Consider the following 22,468-nt stretch of genomic DNA (forward strand, 5'->3'; position numbering starts at 1 on the left):
CTGATGCTCCCGATACCTTCTCTGCCTCTCTGCTTCTGTATTCACTACCCCTCAGTTGCAACTACGATCACTCCTTCAATTTCCTCAGCAAGCCCTGCCCCAGAAAATTGAATTCTTAATCAACTCAGTGTCTTCTCCAAGTGACCCTTAAGCCTCCTCTTATACTTTTCTCGTTGACAATTCAACAGCCGAGGTTAAGTCCTTAATCAATGACTAAGATTAAGTCTGGTTTGATCCATGACTTTTGGACCCTTTTAACACAGTTTTATATTAATTCACATTAATATTTTATTTTCCCTAAGTTTAGACTTAGGGACTCCATTAAAAATATTAATTATTTTAATATCTCTCAAACTGTTTAGAATCTGCCCAAACCATTTTTGGGTATTGGAGATCTCATGTGATTTAGCCTCTCCACCAATTTTTGTGGCTAGAGCACATCCGATGCTACCCCAAATCAACACGCACGTGTAGAAGTCTTCTCCCTCTCCAGTTCGTATCATTTTATGGGCAACTTCTGTTGCAGGGGGGCGAAATATTTGGGCAGTGGTAGGGGTCGAAATTATGGGTTTCTGGGCAGAACTAGGGGGCCGAAATTCAGCCTAGGATAGATCAAAAGGCAGAGTTGCCACATCAAATAGGAAGGCCTGACTTGGAAGGTTTAACCATAGATTTATTGAAGGTCAGTTTGACCTAGTTGTTGACTAGAGTTTAGGTGTGTCTCTTGTTGAACAAAAGAATTTATCTATTGAAAAGGTTGTTGGGTATGTCCCCTCAGTGGGTTTTCCCACAGTAAATCTTGTGTTGAAATTTCTAAGTCTCACACGTCAGAAATGCCTACTGCATTATCTGTATATTTTCTCCTACTTGTTCTTTTCATTAACAAGTTATTTATAAATATAAATACTGAAAATAAACACAAATGCAACCTCAACAATATACAAATCAGCAAGTGAAATCACTGAGACAATCACACAAGGGACACTGTTATTTTTGGACAATCATCCCCAGAAAAACCCAATGCGGGAAAACCGGTGCAACAGATATGAGGGTTTTATTATTATGCAGTTTTTTAATACAACTAGGGTGCCAGAAATGGCTCACCCAACAAAGAATGCCCTCGGCAGTAGTACCACTCCTCGTAGACAAGTATTCTGGTTGATCACCCACCAGATAATCGATCCCACAGCAACTACGGCAACTCCTTAGCTGGACAGCAAAAGCTACTCCAAGCTTATCGACTGCTCTGCGTCACTCAACTAGGCACTGCATCACCCTCTCAGCTCCAATCTGCCCCACAAAAATCTCCAGCGCTGCCTCTTGGCCCTATGTTAGCTCTACTAGCCTCTACGCAGCTACTGCTGCCTCTGCGTCAACCCTCTGCATCACCCACTTTGGCCTCCTCAGCCTCTGTGTTAGTCACAGTTGCCTCTGTGTCAGCCTTCCCAAGCTCTGCGTTGTCTCTCTGGCACTATCTCTGCCTCGCTGCTATGTATTCTCGGCCTTCTGCCGAACTACCCGTCGCTACAACAGATCACTGGTTCGATTGTCTCAGCAAACCCCGCTCCAGAAAATCGAATTGTCTATTCAATTTGGCGTATCTCTAACTAACCTCAAGCCTCATCTTATATTATTTCTGTTGAGTCTTCAACGGCCGAGAATAAGTCCCTAATCAACGGCTAAGATTAGATTTGGCTTGATCCATGTCATTTAGAACATTCTCACCTAGTTTTATATTAATACCCATTAATATTTTAATTTTCCTAAGTTTAGACTTAGGAACCCCATTAAAAATGTTAATTATTTTAATATCTCTCCACCCGGGTGGAATTTCCCCAAACCATTTTTGGGTCTTGGAGATCTTATGTGCCTTAGCCTCTCCACCAATTTTCATGGCTAAAGAACATCTGATGCTACCACAAATCAACACTCCCTCTTAGCGAGGAATGTGCTCTAGTAATGTTCCACCACCGAAACATCACATTGATCCTCTGCACTGATACCTGTGCTGATGCTTGGCCTGTTGCCTCACATCATCTGCACTGCTGCTTCTTGTATTGTTGCCCATGACACTACCACTGCCACTGCTACATCTGTACCGCAGCTCCCTCTCAATATGCTACCCATGCTGCCCCTAGGACTGACACGGCTAACTGCTGCACTGCAACTCAGTTACTGAGAAGTAAGTAATAGATCTACCCAAATACTGACATCCCAGTCAGTGTAGAAGCCTCATGTTGTTGAAGTTGCCTTTGCTGCTATCCTGTGCTCCCTCTACTGCCACTGCAATGTACATACATCTCTGTGCCTCTCGCACTGCTGCAACCTCCACTGTGTTGCCTCAGATTTCTGCACCCAAGCACTGCCTTGCTGCTCCACTACACTTTGCTCCACCCGACATCTGTCATTCCGCTACTGTCGTTAATGGCTCTCCTAGCCAGATATGATCCAAGAGTTTGGGCACCTCAAGATTCCTGCCCCTAATATGTAGTCCTCCTGACTACAACTCTATGTCTCCCCACCTCTTCTCTAAAGGTGCATAAGCACTCATGGCACAGTCATCATTAGTCTCGACTTCTTTCTCCACCTTAGCTAGAATTTCCTTAGAATCGGAAGTCCCTCCTTTGTTTTTCTTCCTGGGACACTGGGATGCATAATATCCCAGCTCTCCACAATGGAAGAAGTTCACCTTGGAGATATCTTTCTTCTTCATCTTCCCCTGTTGTCCCGCAAAGGCTAGAGTCGCATCCTCCTCCTCTTTCTTGATTCAACCTCCCCTATCACTACTCCCTGCCTTGGTCATCCGCCTGATCTCTTCTTGGCAAAGAGTTGCCCAGATCTCCTCCCATCTTGGAAGAGCAGCCCTACCCAAAATACTTTGGACAAATGTCTCCCACTCCTCAGAGACTGCATTTAGGGCAGTCCTAACCATAAATTCAGGATCCAGTGTAGACCCTACGGAAGTGAGTTGGTCACGAATCTCCTGCAACCTGAGAAGGAATGGATCTATCTACTCTCCCTTCTGCATCTGATACGACCGCAGTTGATTCTCCAATAGCATCTTCCGCTGCATGGAAGAGCCCTGATACAAGGTCTTCAAAATATCCCACGTCTCTTTTACTATGTTCTTTTCAACAATATATGGTACGACATGATCTTTGACCCCGTAAAGGATCATGCACTTTGCCCTCGCCATTGCATCGTCATACTTCTCATTATCAGCTGGGTTGACCGAGATAGCCATGGTTCTCAAGGTAAAGTCCTTGATGCAATGGCGATCCAAGACTTCCAAGATCTTGGCCTTCCAAATGACAAAGTTAGAAGCCCCGTCCAACCTGTCCTGATCCCTCAGTCCGTTCACTGCCATTTCAGCTCCTCTTCTGGACTTCCTCTCAGTTTCGACTCCCCTCCTGGAAATCTCCCTCTAAGTTCTGATTTCCATCCTAGAAATCCTCTGGCCAACTGTCGAACCGCTCCTCTCCAATCCTTCATGCAACTGCAACTTGGATCTAGATTCCTTGGCTAGAAATTCGTCAAGGTAGCGATTCCCTCTACCTTGGTTATGTCCCCTTAGGTATTGTTCTACACCGACAGAAACAGCACCCCACCAGCTTCTCAATCACAATCTGCCCACAGCTCCCCAAGCGCCGACAACTGAAGAAACTAAGCCTTTCAGGCTCTGCGCAATCCCGGCAACGACAGAATTTGCTCCTCCTGGCCACAGAGTTGATCCTTCCTGGCTGAGAAAGATGATTGGACACTGCGTAGGTTTGATCTGCCCCTCTCTGCCTTTGCGCTTACCCTCCTTCTGGCTGGAAATGATGACGCAGGCCCTCTGTGTCACTTCTTCTCTGCTACTTCTGCTCTGGAACAGCACTGTCTCTCGGGACCACTGCTACTACTACCAATTTTTCAAATTATTACTAGTCCCTTCAGTTCTCTTGTGAACTGCAATGCTCTGATACCATGTTGAAATTTCTAAGCCTGACACATCAGAAATCCCTACTGCATTGTCTGGTATATTTTCTCCTACTTGTTTTTTCCATTAACAAGTTATTTATAGATATAAATACCAAAAATAAACACAAATGCAACCTCAACACATATATAGATCAGCAACTGAAATAACTAAGACAATAACACAAGGGACACCGTTATTTTTGGACAATCATCCCCGAAAAAACCCAATTCGCGAAAACAAGTGCAGCAGATATGAGGGTTTTATTATTATGCAGTTTCTAAATACAACTAGGGTGCCAGAAATGGCTCGCCCAACAGAGAATGCCCTCGGCAGTAGTACCTCTCCTCGGAGACAGATATTTTGGCTGATCACCCATCGGATGATCAATCCCACAACAACTACGGCAGCTCCTTAGCTGGACAGTGAAAACTACACCAAGCTTCTCCATTGCTCTGCGTCACTCAGCTAGGCATTGCGTCACCCTCTCAGTTCCAGTCTGCGCCATGAAAATATCCAGCGCTGCCTCTTGGCCCTCCGTCAGCTCTGCTAGTCTCTGTGCAGCTACGGCTACCTCTGCATTAGTCACTTGTCTCTCTGTGTCAGCCCCCTGTCCCTTTGCATCACCCACGCTGGCCTCCTCAGCCTCTGTGTCAGTCACGCTACCTCTGCGTCAGCCTTCCCAGGCTCTGCGCTGTCTCTCTGGCACTATCTCGGCCTTCTATCAAAATGCTCCTCGCTGCAACAAATCATTGGTTCAATTCTCTTGGCAAACTCTGCTCCAGAAAATCGAACTGACTGATCAATTTGGTGTATCTCCAACTAACCCTCAAGCCTCCTCTTATACTTTTTTTGTTGACTCTTCAACGGCCGAGATTAAGTCCCTAATCAACGCCTAAGTTAGATTTGGCTTGATCCATGCCATTTAAAACATTCTCACCCAGTTTTATCTTAATACCTATTAATATTTTAATTTTCCTAAGTTTAGACTTAGGAACCCCATTAAAAATATTAATTATTTTAATATCTCTCCAACCGGGTGGAATTTCCCCAAACCATTTCTGGGTCTTGGAGATCTTATGTGCCTTAGCCTCTCCACCAATTTTCATGGCTAGAGCACATCCGATGCTACCACAAATCAACATCTTGTGCTCTCTTTGTGCATTGTGATCTCTACTGTTCTACTGCTTTTATATGGTTGATTTTCTGCACTATAATTGCTAATGATTTACTGGAAAAATAGAAAGAAATCAACATCATTAGAAGTAATTATTGGTTTTCAGAAATATTGTGCTTGCATCTGTTGCACTTAATAATAATAAATCAACAAAGTGGAGGAAATAACTCATCACCCCTACAAGAATGTTAGATTTGTCTAGGGTGTGGAGGAGACTATTCGTCAGTTATGGTACACTCTAGAAGCTTGGTTTGTAAATTTTGAAATAATTTGGTACCTAGATGTGAAAGGAGGCAACTTCTTAGAGTTGAAAATCATGTTCTGTATTTATGGTAGGTGAGATGAAATTGCATCCAACATTGACTCGTCTAGCTAATGAGTTAGTGCTCAATCAAGGGGTTAGTGAAGTAACTTACATTGCATCAGCAATGCCAATTACATGTTCTCTAGTGAACATTACTTCTATTTTTTGTTTTCTGGAGTGCATGTCAGAGAGGCGTGTGGTGTGTATAAGTCATTGAGGTGTGAAATGATCGATAATATTTTAGAGGAATTCTAACAGTAATACCCACATTATTATTTCTAGCCGTTAATATGTTTCACAATTAAGGGGCAAGTTGTAAACATTTGCATTAATGTGATTGGTCCAAATAAGTTTGTCTTCTAAGACAACTTTTTGGTCTCTACATTGTTGATTTTGGGTAGCATCGGATGTGCTCTAGCTCCGAAATTTTGTGGAGGAGCTAGAACACATCATATCTCCAAGACGTAAAAATCGTTTGGAGAAATTCCACCCAAATGAGGAGTTATTAAAATAATTAATATTTTTAACGAGTTCCTAAGTCTAAACTTAGGAAAATAAAAGTATAATGGGTATTAATAAAGATATGGGTGAGAAGCTTCTAAGATACGAGGATCAAGTCTGTTTTAATCTTAGCCATTGATTAGAAACTTAATCTCAGTGATTGATTCGTCAACAAGAAAAGTATAAGAGAAGACTTGAGAGTCAGTTGGAGACACACCGGGCAAGTACTCAGTAACCCGAGGGAAATAGATTCTCAAGGAGGAGGAGTTCGATTTCAGCGGGAGAGTTGCTGGGTGAACAAAGAGGAGGGCATCAGCAGTAGTCAGAGACTGAGGAGGAGGTGATGCAGGGCATTCGACAGACAGCACAAAGGGATTAGCAGGGAGACAGCACCATTGGTGGTGCAGTCCCCACGCAGGCTAATGCAAACTGACGCAGAAGTGACGCAAAAGTGAGCGAAGGGTCTCCAGGGTGTCAGAACTTCTCCGGGAGGAGAAGAAACTTTGTCTCAGGTGTTTCTCTCAAAAGTGTCTCAGTTTTTCTGTAGAATCATCCTTGTAAAGTGATTGTTGTTGAAGATTAATAAATAAACCCTCATCTGTTGCACCAGTTTTCCCACATTGGGTTTTTTCCAGGGACAATTGTCCAAAAACAACTATGTTGATGTGATTGATTCTTGTGCTTGTATATCACTATTATTTTATCTATGTAATTATGTCACAACTGCAGTAGAATTTATTTTAATGTTTACTGAAGGGTTTTCGTAAATAACTTATTGTGAGAGATAAGTAGGTGAAATAAATCAGTTTTTGCAATAGAATTTTGTGTTAGAAATTTTCACATGGTATCAAAGCAGAGATCGGGCAACAAGATTGAAGAATCTGCTATGAGTCAGGAGCATGATGTTGCGGCATCAACTCAAAGGGATCCACGCAAATCTCCAGAGAAAGAAGAGAGCACAAATAACATGGATCACGATTATTCTACATTAGCTTCCAGACTGGAAGAAGAATTCGCTTGCCTAGCAAGTTCTGCCTCCTCTAAGGTTTGGTATATAGATAGTGGAGCTTCCTGGCATATGATAGGAATACGAGAATGTTTTTCGAATTATCAAGAAGAAATGATGAATTTCCAGATCACCATGGAAATAAGGCAAAATGTACGTCCGTAGGAACAAGTACTATAGTATTTCAAACAAAAGCAGGGGATCGGCTTCGAGCAACCAATGTGTTGCATGTGTCAGGATTGGGGATGAACTTACTCTTTGTATCTCAGCTTCAAAACAAGGACTATGACGTTTTCTTCATTAAGGAAAAAGTATATGTCAAACACCCGAGTTGGAAAAAGAAGGCCCAGATTGGAGTCACAAGTAACAGGTTGTATAGATTACAACTAGAATCTCCAATGGCACTGATAGGCAGTAGTGGGGAAAAAGATTTGAATGAACTATGGCACAGGAGGATGGGACAATTACACCATGGGACTCTAAGGATTCTCGGGAAAACAATATCAAGAGTTCGAGAATTAAGTATCAAACGAGATGATGTATGCAGAGGATGCGCACTAGGCAAGTACGCCAAGGCAACATTTTCCATAAGCAACAATAAGGCTAAAAGTGTTCTCAGATTGATACACTCAAATATCTGCGGACCCATGTCCACAAAAGCTCTTAGAGGTGCCGAATATTTCGTCACCTTCATTGATGACCGTTGCAGAAAGACTTGGATCTACTTTCTAAAAACCAAGGATGCGGTTTTTGGTCGATTCAAAGAGTTCAAGGCTCTAGTTAAGAATCTGACATGGAAGAACATAAAGATATTGCGCTCAGACAATCGTGGAGAATACATCATCAAGGACTTCACCGATTTTTGCGCAAGGGAAGGCATCAGAAGAGAGTGGACAGCCCCCTATAATATGGTGCATAGTGGAGCAGCAAAAAGGAAGAACAGGATTATTGTTGAAGCAGCCAGGGCAATGTTGTATGATCAGGATATGCCCAAGTTTCTATGGGCAGAAGCATGCAACACACTAGTGTATATCCAGAACAAGACTCCTAAGGCATTAGGTAAGATTACTCTGGAGAGTGTCTTCACCGGTAAAAACCCTGAGGTGAGTCATTTCAGGATATTTGGGAATTTGGCATACTGCCATGTACCCGAAGAAAAGAGGAAGAAATTGGATGAGACTGCGAAGAAAGGATATCTTGTAGGATATAGCGAGAATGCTAAGGCATATAGAGTCTATCTTTTGGGGAATAGGAAGATTATAATTCGACGGGATATAAAGTTCATGGAGGACAGAGCTTTCAGAAATCCCAAGAAATGCCTTCCGAAGAGCAATCAAAATATGATCCGTTGGTCCAGCCACTTCGACCAATAGAAACAAGCGCTAGTATTTCTCCTAAAGGCAAAACTCCAGAGGTGGAGCCTTAGGAAGAGGATCAGAAGATAGATATACCCACTACCAGTGGTAGAACAAGCCAAGAACTTCGACAAATACTACGAGATGCAGAGGATTTTGTCGAGGCGCCCAAAATCGAGAAAAGGGAGCGTAGACAGCCAGACAGATACCAAGCCTTGGTAGCTCAGGTTGGAGAACCCTCCAATTTTTAGGAGGTTGTTCAACGTCAAGTATGGGTAGATGTTATGTTGGAGGAATACAGTTCCGTAATGGTCAATGATGTCTAGGAAGAGGTACCTAGGCCTCAGGACAGGTTAGTTGTAGGGTCGACATGGCTCTACAAAGTCAAAAAGGTTGCAGATGGCAGTATAGAACAGATGGCAGTATAGAAAATACAAAGCTAGGTTTGTGGCTAAGGGGTTTGCTCAAAAGAAAGGGATAGACTATGAAGAAACCTTCGCCCCAATAGCTAGGAATACTTCTATTAGATCCGTGATATCCCTTGCAGCTCAGATGGGGTGGGAGATTCACCAGATGAATGTCAAGACGATGTTCTTGAATGGGGTGATAGAAGAAGAATTATACATTTAATAACCAGTGGGTTTTGAGGCACATGAGAAGAAATCTCATGTATTGCAGATTGAAGAAAGCTCTATATGGGCTTAATCAGGCACCTAGAGCATGGTACAGTCGAATTGATGGCTACTTACAAAAGATGGGATTCGACAAGAGTGACGCAGATCCTAACCTCTGCTATTTGGTTTTAGAGAATGAGCTCCTAACCTTGGTTTTATATGTGGACGATCTCTTTTTGACAGGATCATCCAGGCTCATCAAAGATTGTAAGGAAAACCTAGCCATAGAATTCGACATGAAGGATTTGGGACGGATGCATTATTTCCTGGGGTTGGAAGTTTGGCAGCATAAGGGTGAAATTTTCCTTGGGCAAGTGAGATACGCTACAGAGATTTTGAAAAGGTTCAGAATGCAGGACTGTATACCTATCGCTACTCCAATGTTCACCAACTGGAAGAAGATTGATGCATCCGAAGATAAATAAGTCGATCCCACCTTGTACAGGCAGCTCATAGGGTCCCCGATGTATCTGTTCAATACCAGGCCGAACATTTGTTACAATGTCAACACCCTCAGTCAGTTCATGGTAGAACCAAAGAGGACGCACTAGGCAGTAGCCAAGCATGTTCTCAGATATATACGAGGAACAATCAAGCATGGACTAATGTACACCCAAGGCAATGACATCAGGTTGAGTGGGTTCACTGACACAAATTGGGCTGGAAGTTCAGTAGATCGGAAAAATGCCTCCGGGTATTGTTTCAGGATTGGATCAGGAATGACCTCCTAGTGTAGTAGGAAATAGAAATTCGTGGCTCTGAGCTCAGCTGAAACTGAATATATGGCAGCTAGCAACTTCATGCGAAGCCATATGGCTTAGGAAATTGCTTGTGAATCTATTCAGGAGAAAGATGGAAGCGACCAGTATTTTTTGTGATAATCACAGTTGCATCAAGCTCTCTAAGAATCCAATCTTTCATGATCGGTCGAAGCACATTGATATTAGGTGTCACTTTATCAAAGACTGTGTCCAATGAGGGGCAGTACAATTGAGGTACACCCCAACAGGAGAACATGTGGCAGACATTCTCACCAAGGCCCTAGGAAAAACAAAGTTTGTTTATTTCAGGAAGAAGATGGGGATGGTGAAGAATTCGTTTCAGTAGCAGAAGCAGGTAGTATAAGGAGTTGTAGTGCAGCAGTGGCAGTGCTATGGGCAACATGATGCAGCATATTCAAAAGGAGATGCAGTACGGATATAGTTGTGACAGTTATAGTGACATGGGCAGCAGTACAGGTTGCAGCGGCGCAATGGATGAGGGGGAGTAGGCCGAGCATCAACAGCGCAGAGGATCGATTTCATGGATCAGTGTGATGCTTTTGTTGGGAAGTATTGCTAGAGCACATTCCTCGCTAAGAGGGAGTGTTGATTTTGGTTAACATCGGATGTGCTCTAGCTCCGAAATTTTGTGGAGGGACTAGAACACATGAGATCTCCAAGACCTGGAAATCGTTTGGAGAAATTCCACCTGGATGAGGAGTTATTAAAATAATTAATATTTTTAATGAGTTCCTAAGTCTAAACTTAGGAAAATAAAAGTATTAATGGGTATTAAAAAAGATATCGGTGAGAAGCTTCTAAGAGACGAGGATCAAGTTTGCTTTAAACTTAGCCATTGATTAGAAACTTAATCTCGACCGTTGATTCATTAACAGGAAAAGTATAAGAGAAGACTTGAGAGTCAGTTGCAGACACACCGAGCAAATACTCAGTAACCCAAGGGAAATCGATTCTCAAGGAGTTCAATTTCAGAGGGAGAGTTGTAGGGTGAAGGAAGAGGAGGGCATCAGCAGCAGTCAGAGACTGAGGAGGAGGTGACGCAGGGCATTCAAGAGACAACGCAAAGAGAAGAGCATGGAGACAGCACCATTGGTGACGCAGTCCTCATGCAGGCTAACACAAACTGATGCAGAGTGACACAGAAGTGATGCAGAAGTGAGTCAAGGGTCTCCATGGTGTCAAAACTTCTCTAGGAGGAGGAGAAACTTTGTCTCAGGTGTGTTGACCACTACGTGTCAACTACCCTTAGCAGTACACCCCCTTTTCTTTGCAAAAGGGTAGCGCTTGATTGACGTCTCCGTGCCATTCGACAATCATCGTCGACCTTATCATATTATGTTATGTTGTAAACCCAGTCTGCATGTGTGAATTGTAAATAATCTTAGCAGAGCTGAGTCATGTATGAAAATTGCCTAAGTGGACCTAATTTTCTAGTGATAATCTACGTTCCGGAAGGTTTTTTGTCTCACCGATCCATGATTGGCAAAGTTTTACTTCAGCACAACCCCAAAGCCGGAATGGATTTTGTCATTAGAATCTCAGGAGAATCCTAGTATGTTGATCTGCTAGATTATAGTTGTGTCGCAAAACTGGGTGGTCTATGAGGGTTTATGTCAAATGGGTTTTCCCCCTTTAGATGTAAAATTGTAAAATTCATGATGTAAAGTGTCTTGAGGGTTAGAAAATGTTTTAATCCCCTCATAAGTCCTAAGTCCTAGGTCCTAGGTGATTTTTTCCAAAGGCTAAGTTCGAGGATCCATTTAAAAATAAATTAAAAATTGGAAAGATAAAAAAAAAAAGGAATATATATATATATAAAAGATATAAAAAAAAATTAAAAAAATTAAAAAAAAAAATCTTTTAGTTTAAATTTTGATTTAATTTAGTTTAGATTTTAATTCAGGTTTTATTTTTTCTATAGTTTTATTTATCAAAAATCAAATAAAAAAATAATACAAAAAATTCATAAAAAATAAAAAAATGATAAAAGGTTTCCTTTTAGTTTAGTTCAAATTTTGGATTTAAAGTTGCATTTACTTAGTCTTTAGTCTTGTTTTATTTAAAAAAACAAATATTTTGAGAGGGCTTAACAAAAAAAAAATTGAAATTTTCATTTTGGCGACTTTTGCAGTGTTTATGTTCCATTTCTCTATGGCTAAATGCACTTAAATGTTCAGTTAAAGTTAGCTATGTGAAAGTGGCAACTGATCAGCATTTAAATTCTGTGATTTTTTAAAGCATTTAATTTTTCTTTAAGTTTAATTGCTGGATCATCGTTAAAGCATTGTGAATTTACTGGATATCTTGCATTGCTTGGGTTATTTGATGATAAATGTTTGTTTTACATGGTTCATATCATTAACTCCATAAGGCACTGGTCTATTAAACTTAACAAAATCAATTAAGTGCTTGTTTCCCCTTGTGTCTCCCAACCCAACTGTTTCACAATTGGTCATTCATTTTCCCATAGGGTCTACCCCCTTAGCCGCGGGAGACATGCTTAAACGAAGAGATCGGGGATCAGAGTGACAGCCCTCGGTCTGAACGTTGTCGTGACAATCAGTTCGAAAAAAAAATTTGGCGTCGTTGTCGGGGATAGAGTTTTTCTGTCCTTGCCGTTTCAACGACATTCATCTTCTCATTTCTCATCACTCTTTCATCTTTCTCATATCTCATTTGAACTGGCAGATTCAACATTTTTGGTTATCATTTGGATCTTTTATCGTCTTATCTTTCGTCATATCAGCAATCACTCTTCAGTTCGTGTCTCGTTTGGGTGGCAACTCCATTGCTTTTCATTTATTTTTCCCAGACAAGAAGCTTTCCTCATATCTGCTTGGTTTCTTTTGGATCCTACAATTAGATTCATTGTTCAAGTGGCGACTCCACTTCTTTCATCTATTGATTTTCTTGAGCAGAGATCTCGTTCTATCATCCATTTGGTCCCTCGTTATTCATCATGGATTATACGTTTAAACCATGTCATTTTACTAATGACCTCCATGATATTCCGGAAGTGGCCATTTCTAAATTACCTTTCTTCTCAAGTGGTGATGTAGTCGCTGTTAAAAGACATCTAGGCTTGTTTACTCTTATAATGATCATATATTGTAGACCCCCTCAGTATAATCATGAAGATGTCAAAATGCGTCTTTTTGTCTTTTCTTTAGAGGGTGATGTTTTGAATTGGTTTAACGATTATCCTAAGGATTCTTTCACTTCTTTACAAGACCTTGTCAATGCTTTTAAAGATCGATATGGTGATCCAGATAGCTCGTCTTGTGCCCCTAAAATTGTGCAACAGAATGAAAGTAATCTTATGAAAGGTTCAGCTGTCGGTGAAAGATTCCAAGACAATTCTTCATATCAGAATGTGCCATCCACCTGTACTATTGCAGATCAAATCCATGATAGTGGAAAAGCAGGGACAAATGACAACGAAAAGGAAGATCAAAAGCAAATTATACAAGAACTAATGCTACTGGTAAAAAAATATGGAGATTAATCAAACTAATTACGCCAATGATGTGAGAACTTTATGCACCCACATGGAAAAACGTAATAGGGAGATGGAGATCATGCAAAATCAGCATACTAAGGAAATTGAGGCCATGAAGATTAATCATAACACAGAAATTAGTTTTATGCAAAGCAAGTTATCAAGCTTACAGGAAAATATGATGACCATGAAAGCTAATCATGATAGGGAAATTAATTCTATGCAAAACAAGTTACTAACTATGGATGAAGAAATGACTATCATGACATTCGATCATAATAATCAGTTAGCTACCATGCAAGAAAATCATAAGGAAGAGATAAACTCTATGCAGCATTGCTTGATGACTATAAAGGAAAAAGACGATAAAGTAATAAAAGATATGGAAACTAATCAGATATGTCTTCAGAAAAAGTTATTGACCATGGAAGAAGATCATGCCAGGGAAATCAGTGCTATGAAAGTTGAACACTCTAGCCAAATAAATGCCATTACAATACAGGTACATAAATTTCGACAGTGGGTTAAGGATGAAAGAAACCAGGAAACATCAATAGATCAGGAGCCTTCTCATTTGCTGCAACAAGCTCCATCTTATTATGAGGAGGTCATTGGTTCGATTGAAATGTGGTTAATTGAAGGTGATCCAGATAAAATTAAAAACGATAAAGATCAGATGCAAGATGAAGAAAGACATGTCACACATATCTTACATACTTCATCTAAGAGCTTTGAAACAGAAAGTTCCACGTCATCAGTAATACAGCCTGCCACAAAGAAAAAGTGCAAGAGAAAGAAAATGAGAAGAAGATTTGATGCATCAGACGGTCGCGAGCAGCTTGATTTTCGGATAGGAAAGAGTCCTACCCAGTGTTGCAGGAATCGCCCCCCCCCCCCCCGGATCCGAGGCCGGAATCGCGTCCCGTACGGAAGCGTTCCGGAACCTCTAGGCGAAGCGCGATTCCAAATTTACTGAAGCGCGATTCCTTTTTTTTTTCACGATTCCTGGAATTATGGAAGCGTTGGCCCGGATCCGCGCTTCGGGCCTCCGGAAGCGCAACGCTTCAGGCCCGGAAGCGCACGCTTCACGAGGCCCGGAAGCGCGCTTCCATATGAATCCGCGCGGTCAGCTATCAAACTCGGTTTTTTTTTTAATTTTTTTTAAAAGTTCACTTAACTTAGCATGAGGGGGTGGGTTAGGGTGAGGTTAGGGTTAGTTTAGGGTGAGTTTAGAAAAGAATAAAGCCCCCATTCTCTTCTCATTTTCTCACTTTGAGTTTATGAGAGTTGGAGAAGAGAAGAGAGGAGAGGAGAAGAGAAGAGAGGAAAGGAGAGGAGAAGAGAGGAGAGCTTGGAGGAGTGAAGAAGGAGGAGCTAGGAGAAGGAGGAGGAGCTTGGAGCAAGAGATTGGAGGACTTCATCTACAAGAGCTAAAGAGGTAAGTTCAAACCCCAAACTCCCTTGTTTTTTTGAAAAAAAAATTGTATTTTTCTCCTCCCTCTCCTACTCTTTCCCATTGTTTCTACTTGCTCCTTTATTTACAGGTTGTCCACCACCTATATCCATATTCCAAGATGGTGTTCTTTTGGCTTCTATGTATCATTCCACTCTTGGTTTTAATGATGGCAAAGGTGAGGAATAGAGGGGAAGAGGAAGGGGATGAACTTGGTGACCCAATGTATGATGAGGAGGAAGGGTTTGAAGAGGAAGGAGATGAACTTGAAGGGGACACTGAAGCACAAGATGGGAAAGGTACAACAACACCCTTGTGGAACTATGTGACCAAACTTGATGGGGGAAAGGGTGGTGGATCTTACAAATGGATGTGCCCTCATGATTGTCATGGAGGAAAACCATATTGTGGTTCATATACCCGTCTGAGGAGGCATCTTTGTGGGGTGCTGGACAGTGATGAAAAAAAGGGTTCTGTGGGGGTACAAATTTGCCCAAAAATTTCAGCTGAACAAAGAACAAAATACATCCAAATAGAGATGGCTGCACAACAAAAAAACAAGAAACAAAAAACTCATTCTGAATCAAGTGCAACCTCTAAATTTGGTAGTTGCCCATCTCCTCATGGTACTTCTGCAACCTCTGGAGGTAGAAAAACAATAGGGGATTTCCTTAATGTTGCTGGGAGGGATGATGTGGATGGAAAGATAGTCCGTTTTCTTTGTGCTTGCGGTGTACCATTCAATGTGCTTCGCTCTCCCTATTGGCATGACATGGTAAAGGCCATCAATGAAGCCCCAAAAGGATACAAGGCCCCCAACTATGAGAAAGCTAGAACAGTGTTATTAGAAAGAGAAAAAGCTAAGGTTCAAAGAGCTTTGACACGTTTTACACATGAGTGGGTGGATTCTGGGGTATCCATTGTATCAGATGGGTGGACAAATATTAGAAACCAACATTTGATAAATGTTCTTGGTGTTTCTTCTAGTGGTGCAGTATTTATTGCATCTCATGACTCCTCCTCCATCAGTGCAACTGCACAAAACATTGCAGATCTCCTATTGAAATCAATCAAAGATGTTGGTCCGAATAATGTGGTTCAAGTGATCACAGATAATGCAGCAAATTGTAAGCTAGCAGGAAAAATTATTGAGCGTACTCATCCACACATCTTTTGGTCTGGGTGCCTGGTTCACACATTGAACCTTTTGATGCATGATATTGTGAAACACAAAGATTGTGGGTGGATTGCTGAGGTTTACAGGAAAGGGAAGCAGCTCATTAAATTCATCACAGGGCATACAAGGGTAAACTACTTCTATGGCACTTACTCCAAGTTGCAATTGCTTAAAATTGCAAAGACAAGATTTGCTAGTTATTACCTCACCTTTAGGCGGCTAGTGAGGGTGAGACAAGCTTTAACTAATCTGGTGTGTGCTGAAACATGGGATGAAATTAACACCGACACAGATGGTGCTAATGCAGTCAAGGACACTGTTCTTGACAGTTACTTTTGGTCACAGGTTAAATATGTTTTGCAATTCACCAAACCAATTTATTACATGATCAAGTTTGCAGATTCAGATCGACCAGTAATTGGGGAGGTGTATGAGCAAATGGATAGCATGTTGGGGCAGATTAAAGACATTGTTGAGCCTAGAGATACCACCTTGTACAATTATATTCGTGAAGAGGTGCAAAACCGATGGGAAATGCTAAATATTCCATTGCATGCATTAGCATATGTTTTGACACCTAAATACTATCATCCATCATGGCTTTCAACACCAGCACCTGGGGGGGGAAGCAGGAAAAAACCACACCAAGATAAAGAGGTTCACGAAAAATATATGGCTGCATTGAGTAGATTAATCCCTGATAATGAGGAGGCTGCATTGGTACGGAGACAGGTGAGCAACTATACGAGCAACACTGGTCCATTTGGGAGCATGCATGCAATTCAAGATCGAGAGCATTTTTCTGCTCTTGAGTGGTGGAACATGCATGGAGGGCCTACTCCACTTCTACAGAGTTTGGCATTGCGGGTGCTATCACAGGTGGTAAACACTTCTTCTGCAGAGAGGTGTTGGAGCTCTTATTCTTTCATCCACAGTGTTAAAAGGAACAGGTTGAATTTAGACCGGGCAGAGAGCTTGGTTTATGTTCATTACAACTTGCGATTGTTGTCCCATTACTGTGAAGATGCAAAGTCTAATAAAGACTTGTTGACTTGGGACAAGAATCCAGAGGAGCCCAATTTGGAGGATGGAGTGTTGCGACTAGAGCAATTAGAGGATTCTCTTATCCAGGTATGTCCATTGTGGTATGAATTTTCCAATTTTCCCTTATAAAGCATTTCTCTAATTCATGTTTTTAATTTTTTTGTTAACTAGTGTTTTTTTTTTTGCATGAATTTTTTGAGCGATTCTAGGATGATGACACGGGTGTTGATATGCCACCACTCCCACCCCCATCTGGTCCCTTGGTTTCTAGGTTCCATGGTTCAACACCAACGGCAGGGGGTTCTTCTTCATCAGTTCCAGTGCCACGACTTACACAGGGACCATCTTCTTCATTGCCACCACGTGGAGGCCCGCCATCACGTTCTATTCGTGGTGGAAGGAGGAGAGATTAGTAGATATATTCACAATCTACTTCTTTTTGTCATAGATTACTCATTAGACTTGTAGACTTGTGAATTTGAATTTTGAACCTTTTTGGCTTGGCGGTGACCAAGTGACATATTTTGTAAACATTATTATTTGAATTTTGGACATGACAAATGTTGACAGTTGCTCACTTGCTAGATAAATCATAATATGCTCTATGTTTTATGTTTTATAATATGCTTAAATGTTTTATGTTTTATAATATGCTTAAAAATTTGATGTATGTTTGTAATAGCTAGAATATAGATGATTGTTGTACATACTAGTAACTACAATGGAATCATGGATGCCATATCTATCTTGATTTATGCAAAAATATGCATGTTTTCATGTCTTCTACAATTAATTTGGTATTTGGGATGTTTGTTTTGAGTATAAATGCAAAAAAATATAAAAATATATATATATATATAGCAGACGCTTCCGCGGACGCTTCGCTTCCTAGATTTTTGGAAAATGACGCTTCCGCGCTCTGCGCTTCCGCTTCGCTCCCGCTTCGTGCAACATTGGTCCTACCATATGCAAAATTGGACATGGCACATCTGACAAGCAGCCAACAAATTTGCCTGAAAACAAGGAAATGCTCAGTATACACTATATTGAACACATCTGATGCCATGGGGCATCCTCTGTATTTCTAACCTTACTCCTTGTTTTTTCAGCATTTTCATTTCTATTTTAGGATTAGATTTACTTTTCTAGATAGTTAATAAATGAAGAGCTTATATCTTTCATCTGCTTAATGTTATATGATGATTTTTTGGACGGATGCTAATTATACTTTGTTGTGTGTTGCATGGATGCAGATTCTGGATTCTCACATTCCTACAGTGCAGCAATGTGTCCCCAAGTGGAGCCAAATGTTGACTGCTACGTGTCAACTACCCTTAGCAGTACACCCCCTTTTCTTCGCAAAAGGGTAGCGCTTGATTGACGTGTCCGTGCCATTCGACAATCATTGCCGACCTTATCATATTATGTTATATTGTAAACCCAGTCTGCATGTGTGAATTGTAAATAATCTTAGCAGAGCTGAGTCATGTATGAAAATTGCCTAAGTGGACCTAAGTTTCTAGTGATAATCTAAATCTACGTTCCGGAAGGTTTTTTGTCTCACCGATCCATGATCGGCAGAGTTTTCCTTTAGCCTAACCCCAAAGCCGGAATGGATTTTGTCATTAGAATCTTAGGAGAATCCTAGTATGTTGATCTGCTAGATTATAGTTGTGTCGCAGCACTGGATGGTCTCTGAGGGTCTATGTCAAATGGGTTTTCCCCCTTTAGATGTAAAATTGTAAAAGTCATGATGTAAAGTGTCTTAAGGGTTAAAAAATGTTTTAATCCCCTCATAAGTCCTAAGTCCTAGGTCCTAGGTGATTTTTTCCAAAGGCTAAGTTCGAGGATCCATTTAAAAATAAATTAAAAATTAAAAATTGAAAAATTGAAAAGATAAAAAAACAATTTTGATTTAATTTAGTTTAGATTTTAATTCAGGGTTTATTTTTTCTATAGTTTTATTTAGTTTTATTTATCAAAAATCAAATAAAAAAATAATACAAAAAATTCATAAAAAAAATAAAAAAATGATAAAAGGTTTCCTTTTAGTTTAGTTCAAATTTTGGATTTAAAGTTGCATTTACTTAGTCTTTAGTCTTGTTTTACTTAAAAACTAAAATATTTTGAGAGGGCTTAACAAAAAAAAAATTGAAATTTGAAATTTTCGCGACTTTTGCAGTGTTTATGTTCCATTTCTCTATGGCTAAATGCACTTAAATGTTCAGTTAAAGTTAGCTATGTGAAAGTGGCAACTAATCAGCATTTAAATTCTGTGATTTTTTAAAGCATTTAATTTTTTTTTAAGTTTAATTGCCGGATCATCGTTAAAGCATTGTGAATTTACTAGATATCTTGCATTGCTTGGGTTATTTGATGATAAATGTTTGTTTTAAATGGTTCATATCATTAACTCCATAAGGCACTAGTCTATTAAACTTAACAAAATCAATTAAGTGTTTGTTTCCCCTCGTGTCTCCCAACCCAACTGTTTCACAGTTGGTCATTCATTTTCCCATAGGGTCTACCCCCCTTAGCCACGGGAGACAGGCTTAAACGGAGAGATCGGGGATCCAAGTGACAGCCCCCGGTCTGAGCGTTGTCGTGACAATTTGTGCGACAACAAGGTGTTTCTCTCAAAAGTGTCTCAGTTTTTTTGTAGAATCATCCTTGTAAAGCAATTGTTGTTGAATATCAATAAATAAACCCTCATCTGCTGCACCGGTTTTCCCACATTGGGTTTTTCCCGGGACAATTGTCCAAAAACAACTATGTTGATGTGACTGATTTGTGTGCCTATATATCACTGTTATTTTCTCTATGTAATTATGTGATAACTGCAGTAGAATTTATTTTAATGTTTACTAAAGGGTTTTCGTAAATAACTTATTGTGAGAGATAAGTAGGTGAAATAAATCAGTTACTGCAATAGAATTTCGTGTTAGAAATTTTCACAAACATGACCATTAAAGGGGAGAGGTTAGAGTTATTTTATTGTAATGGTCAAATAATAAAGTACTTTAGTGTTAGTTATGTATTAGTCATTTATAAATTTAAGTCATAATCATGATCAATTCATGTCTTAATACAATCAGGAAATTGTATGAGACTTTATGTATAGTAGTGCATTGTCTCCCTCTACGTAATAATATTCATGAATAATATCAAGTACAATCTCTCTCATTTTCTCTCTCTTTTCTCTTTCCATACTTTTGCTATTGTATATCTTCTTTATTTTAGTTAGTATGCCATTAGATATCTTTGATAAGGAAAAGGGAAATGGCAGTTATAGCAAAGGGTAACATAGACGAAGGCTGAAGATTGTCCTATTTCAATCCAATGATTTAATCCTTTTAAATAATCATACACTATAAAGTATTGTTGTATAATGTACAAACGTGGCATGGTCAGAGTATTATATGGTTAACAAAGGATCACATAAGATCACATGTTCGTACCTATTTCTAACTTGAAAACACATGGATAATTCACACATTCAAAATTAATTGATGTATAATCAAGTTGCAAACTAAAGAAAGACAAAACTAACAACTATTGATGAAAGAACATGCATGGGCATTGTACTTTTACCCCAATGAAAGTTAACCGTTCACATCAAGTTATATATAATAAAAAAAAATTGGAAGATGGTATTGAAAATAAATTAAAAGTCTTACCTCCTCTCCAACACGCATAAGGGACCGCAGTAATGTTGGTGCTGTGTAAAAAATAGTAACCTTGTATTTGTCAACAATTTCCCAACACCGCCCGGCATCTGGGTAGTTTGGTGCCTAGACAAAACAAATACCTCTTTCTTAGGAAATTCCATATGCATAATATTATCTATGCAACAAAAATACGCTTTAAGGATACATAGATCTAAATGTTTTCAATGATGAGAATATAACATTTAATATAGATTGCACCTTTAAACAAGACACCCATAGCATCGCCTATAGTGCTAAATGAATATAACATTATTCCTTCAAAACAAATTGACATTTTTTTACTGACAAGATTTTTTATAGTTGCAATTAGTCCAATATAAATTTCATAATATATATGCCTACCTGCACACTAACATTGCCTTGACCAATATTTATAAATCCCACTGATGTTGACATCGTAATCACACAAAGAAAAGGCACATAAGGTGCATTATTAGTATACACACACACATATAGAAGGAATGTACTTCTCTTAACTTTTGTGAAGCATTATGACACGACTACTTCAAAAGACGTTGATTCAAATTACAATTTTAGTCAAGAGATGTGAAGGTGGTGACAACCTTTTTAGGTAGAAGTTAGAACAAACCCCCTAGAGAATTAAGGAAAATTGTAGAAACTACAACAATGTCTACACCACACAAACTCCTCACAATATAGAGAAATCCTTCAAAATGAGATAATATAGTGACAAGGAGAGAAGAATAAATAGAAAGGAGGGAGGAAATGAGATATTCCCTCTTGACAAGTGGCACAATAATCCTTGTGTGTGCATGAATTACAATATTTATAACTTCTTTTCTTATGTTATACCAGTTAGTAACTTATTTTCTTAGGTCTGTGATAGGTGTAAAGTGGGAGTTGCAAATCAAATGTAACTCCTATTGGACCAAATACCCCGATGAATAGAATATTAAATATTATATTAGAAAACATTTTATCTTTAATCCTGTAATAAAGGACATAATAAGCTATAACAAAATACAACTATGGTTTTTAAAAAAAACACATAAAAACCTAACGAAGTTCAATTTCTAACACTCTCCCTTAGACTTTATATGGGGAATAAAAGATACACTAACCAATGGAGACCAGTATATTTCACAATGGAAAATAAAGATTTTTTCCATAGCGAAAAATTGGTGGAGACCAACCCCTAAACAAAATTATGGGATGTGAAATTACTTAACACTCCCCCTTATGGACAAATTCCCTCATCCAAAGCATATTATGAAGTTTTACAAATTTGTATTTACAAAGTGCCTCTATGAAAACGTTGGCTAACTTGTTGCTCAAGTGGATAAAAGGACAACAAAACAAACCAATAATTAAGAAATGCAAGCCAAGCAAAAATTGAAGGAATAATATTCCCAGACTTTTAATTGATAACTAGGTAGCTCCTCCCCATAATAGCCAACAAGGATTTTTTGAAAGTCGTAATGGGCATATGGTAGACGAAAGGATAACAGACTGTATGCTCTTCATAGTGCTTCCACCCAATTGATTGACTTATCAATCACTCCTCGTTGACCTTCATCGTCATCTCTTTTTCATTAAAACCTACACGAAAAGCAAAGGGAATTGAAATACAAAAAGAAGGTTGAATGCAAAGGAAGTGATCTTGAATTTCGATATATTTGATTGTGGTATAGAAGATAGGATATTTCACTAATGCTATGGCACTTTATTTGTCACAAAAAAGAGAGTTGGATTTTGTTGTGAATGACCCAATTTTACAATAACTCTTCTCAACCAAACAACTTCATTGTTAGCATGATTACACCCTTTATACTTAGCTTTAATTTAATAC

General features: G+C 39.6%; 1 protein-coding gene across 2 annotated transcripts in view; it reads right to left on the reverse strand.

Annotated features, from left to right (window-relative positions):
* ACS (acetyl-CoA synthetase) overlaps positions 1-22,468 on the reverse strand; it is a 288,618-nt gene that overhangs the window by 86,438 nt on the left and 179,712 nt on the right. The window contains exon 10 of one of the 2 annotated variants that reach the window (XM_089446614.1): positions 20,608-20,721. The exons of the other annotated variant lie outside the window; for it this stretch is intronic. Within the exon in view, the coding sequence (XP_089302740.1) occupies positions 20,608-20,721 (114 nt within the window). The remainder of the gene's footprint in view (positions 1-20,607; positions 20,722-22,468) is intronic. 2 annotated transcript variants of the gene reach the window in all.

Source organism: Pinus tabuliformis, chromosome X (assembly GCF_031772625.1).
Source record: "Pinus tabuliformis cultivar Carrire ecotype Pingquan chromosome X, CPIR1, whole genome shotgun sequence".
Classification (NCBI taxonomy): domain Eukaryota; kingdom Viridiplantae; phylum Streptophyta; class Pinopsida; order Pinales; family Pinaceae; genus Pinus; species Pinus tabuliformis.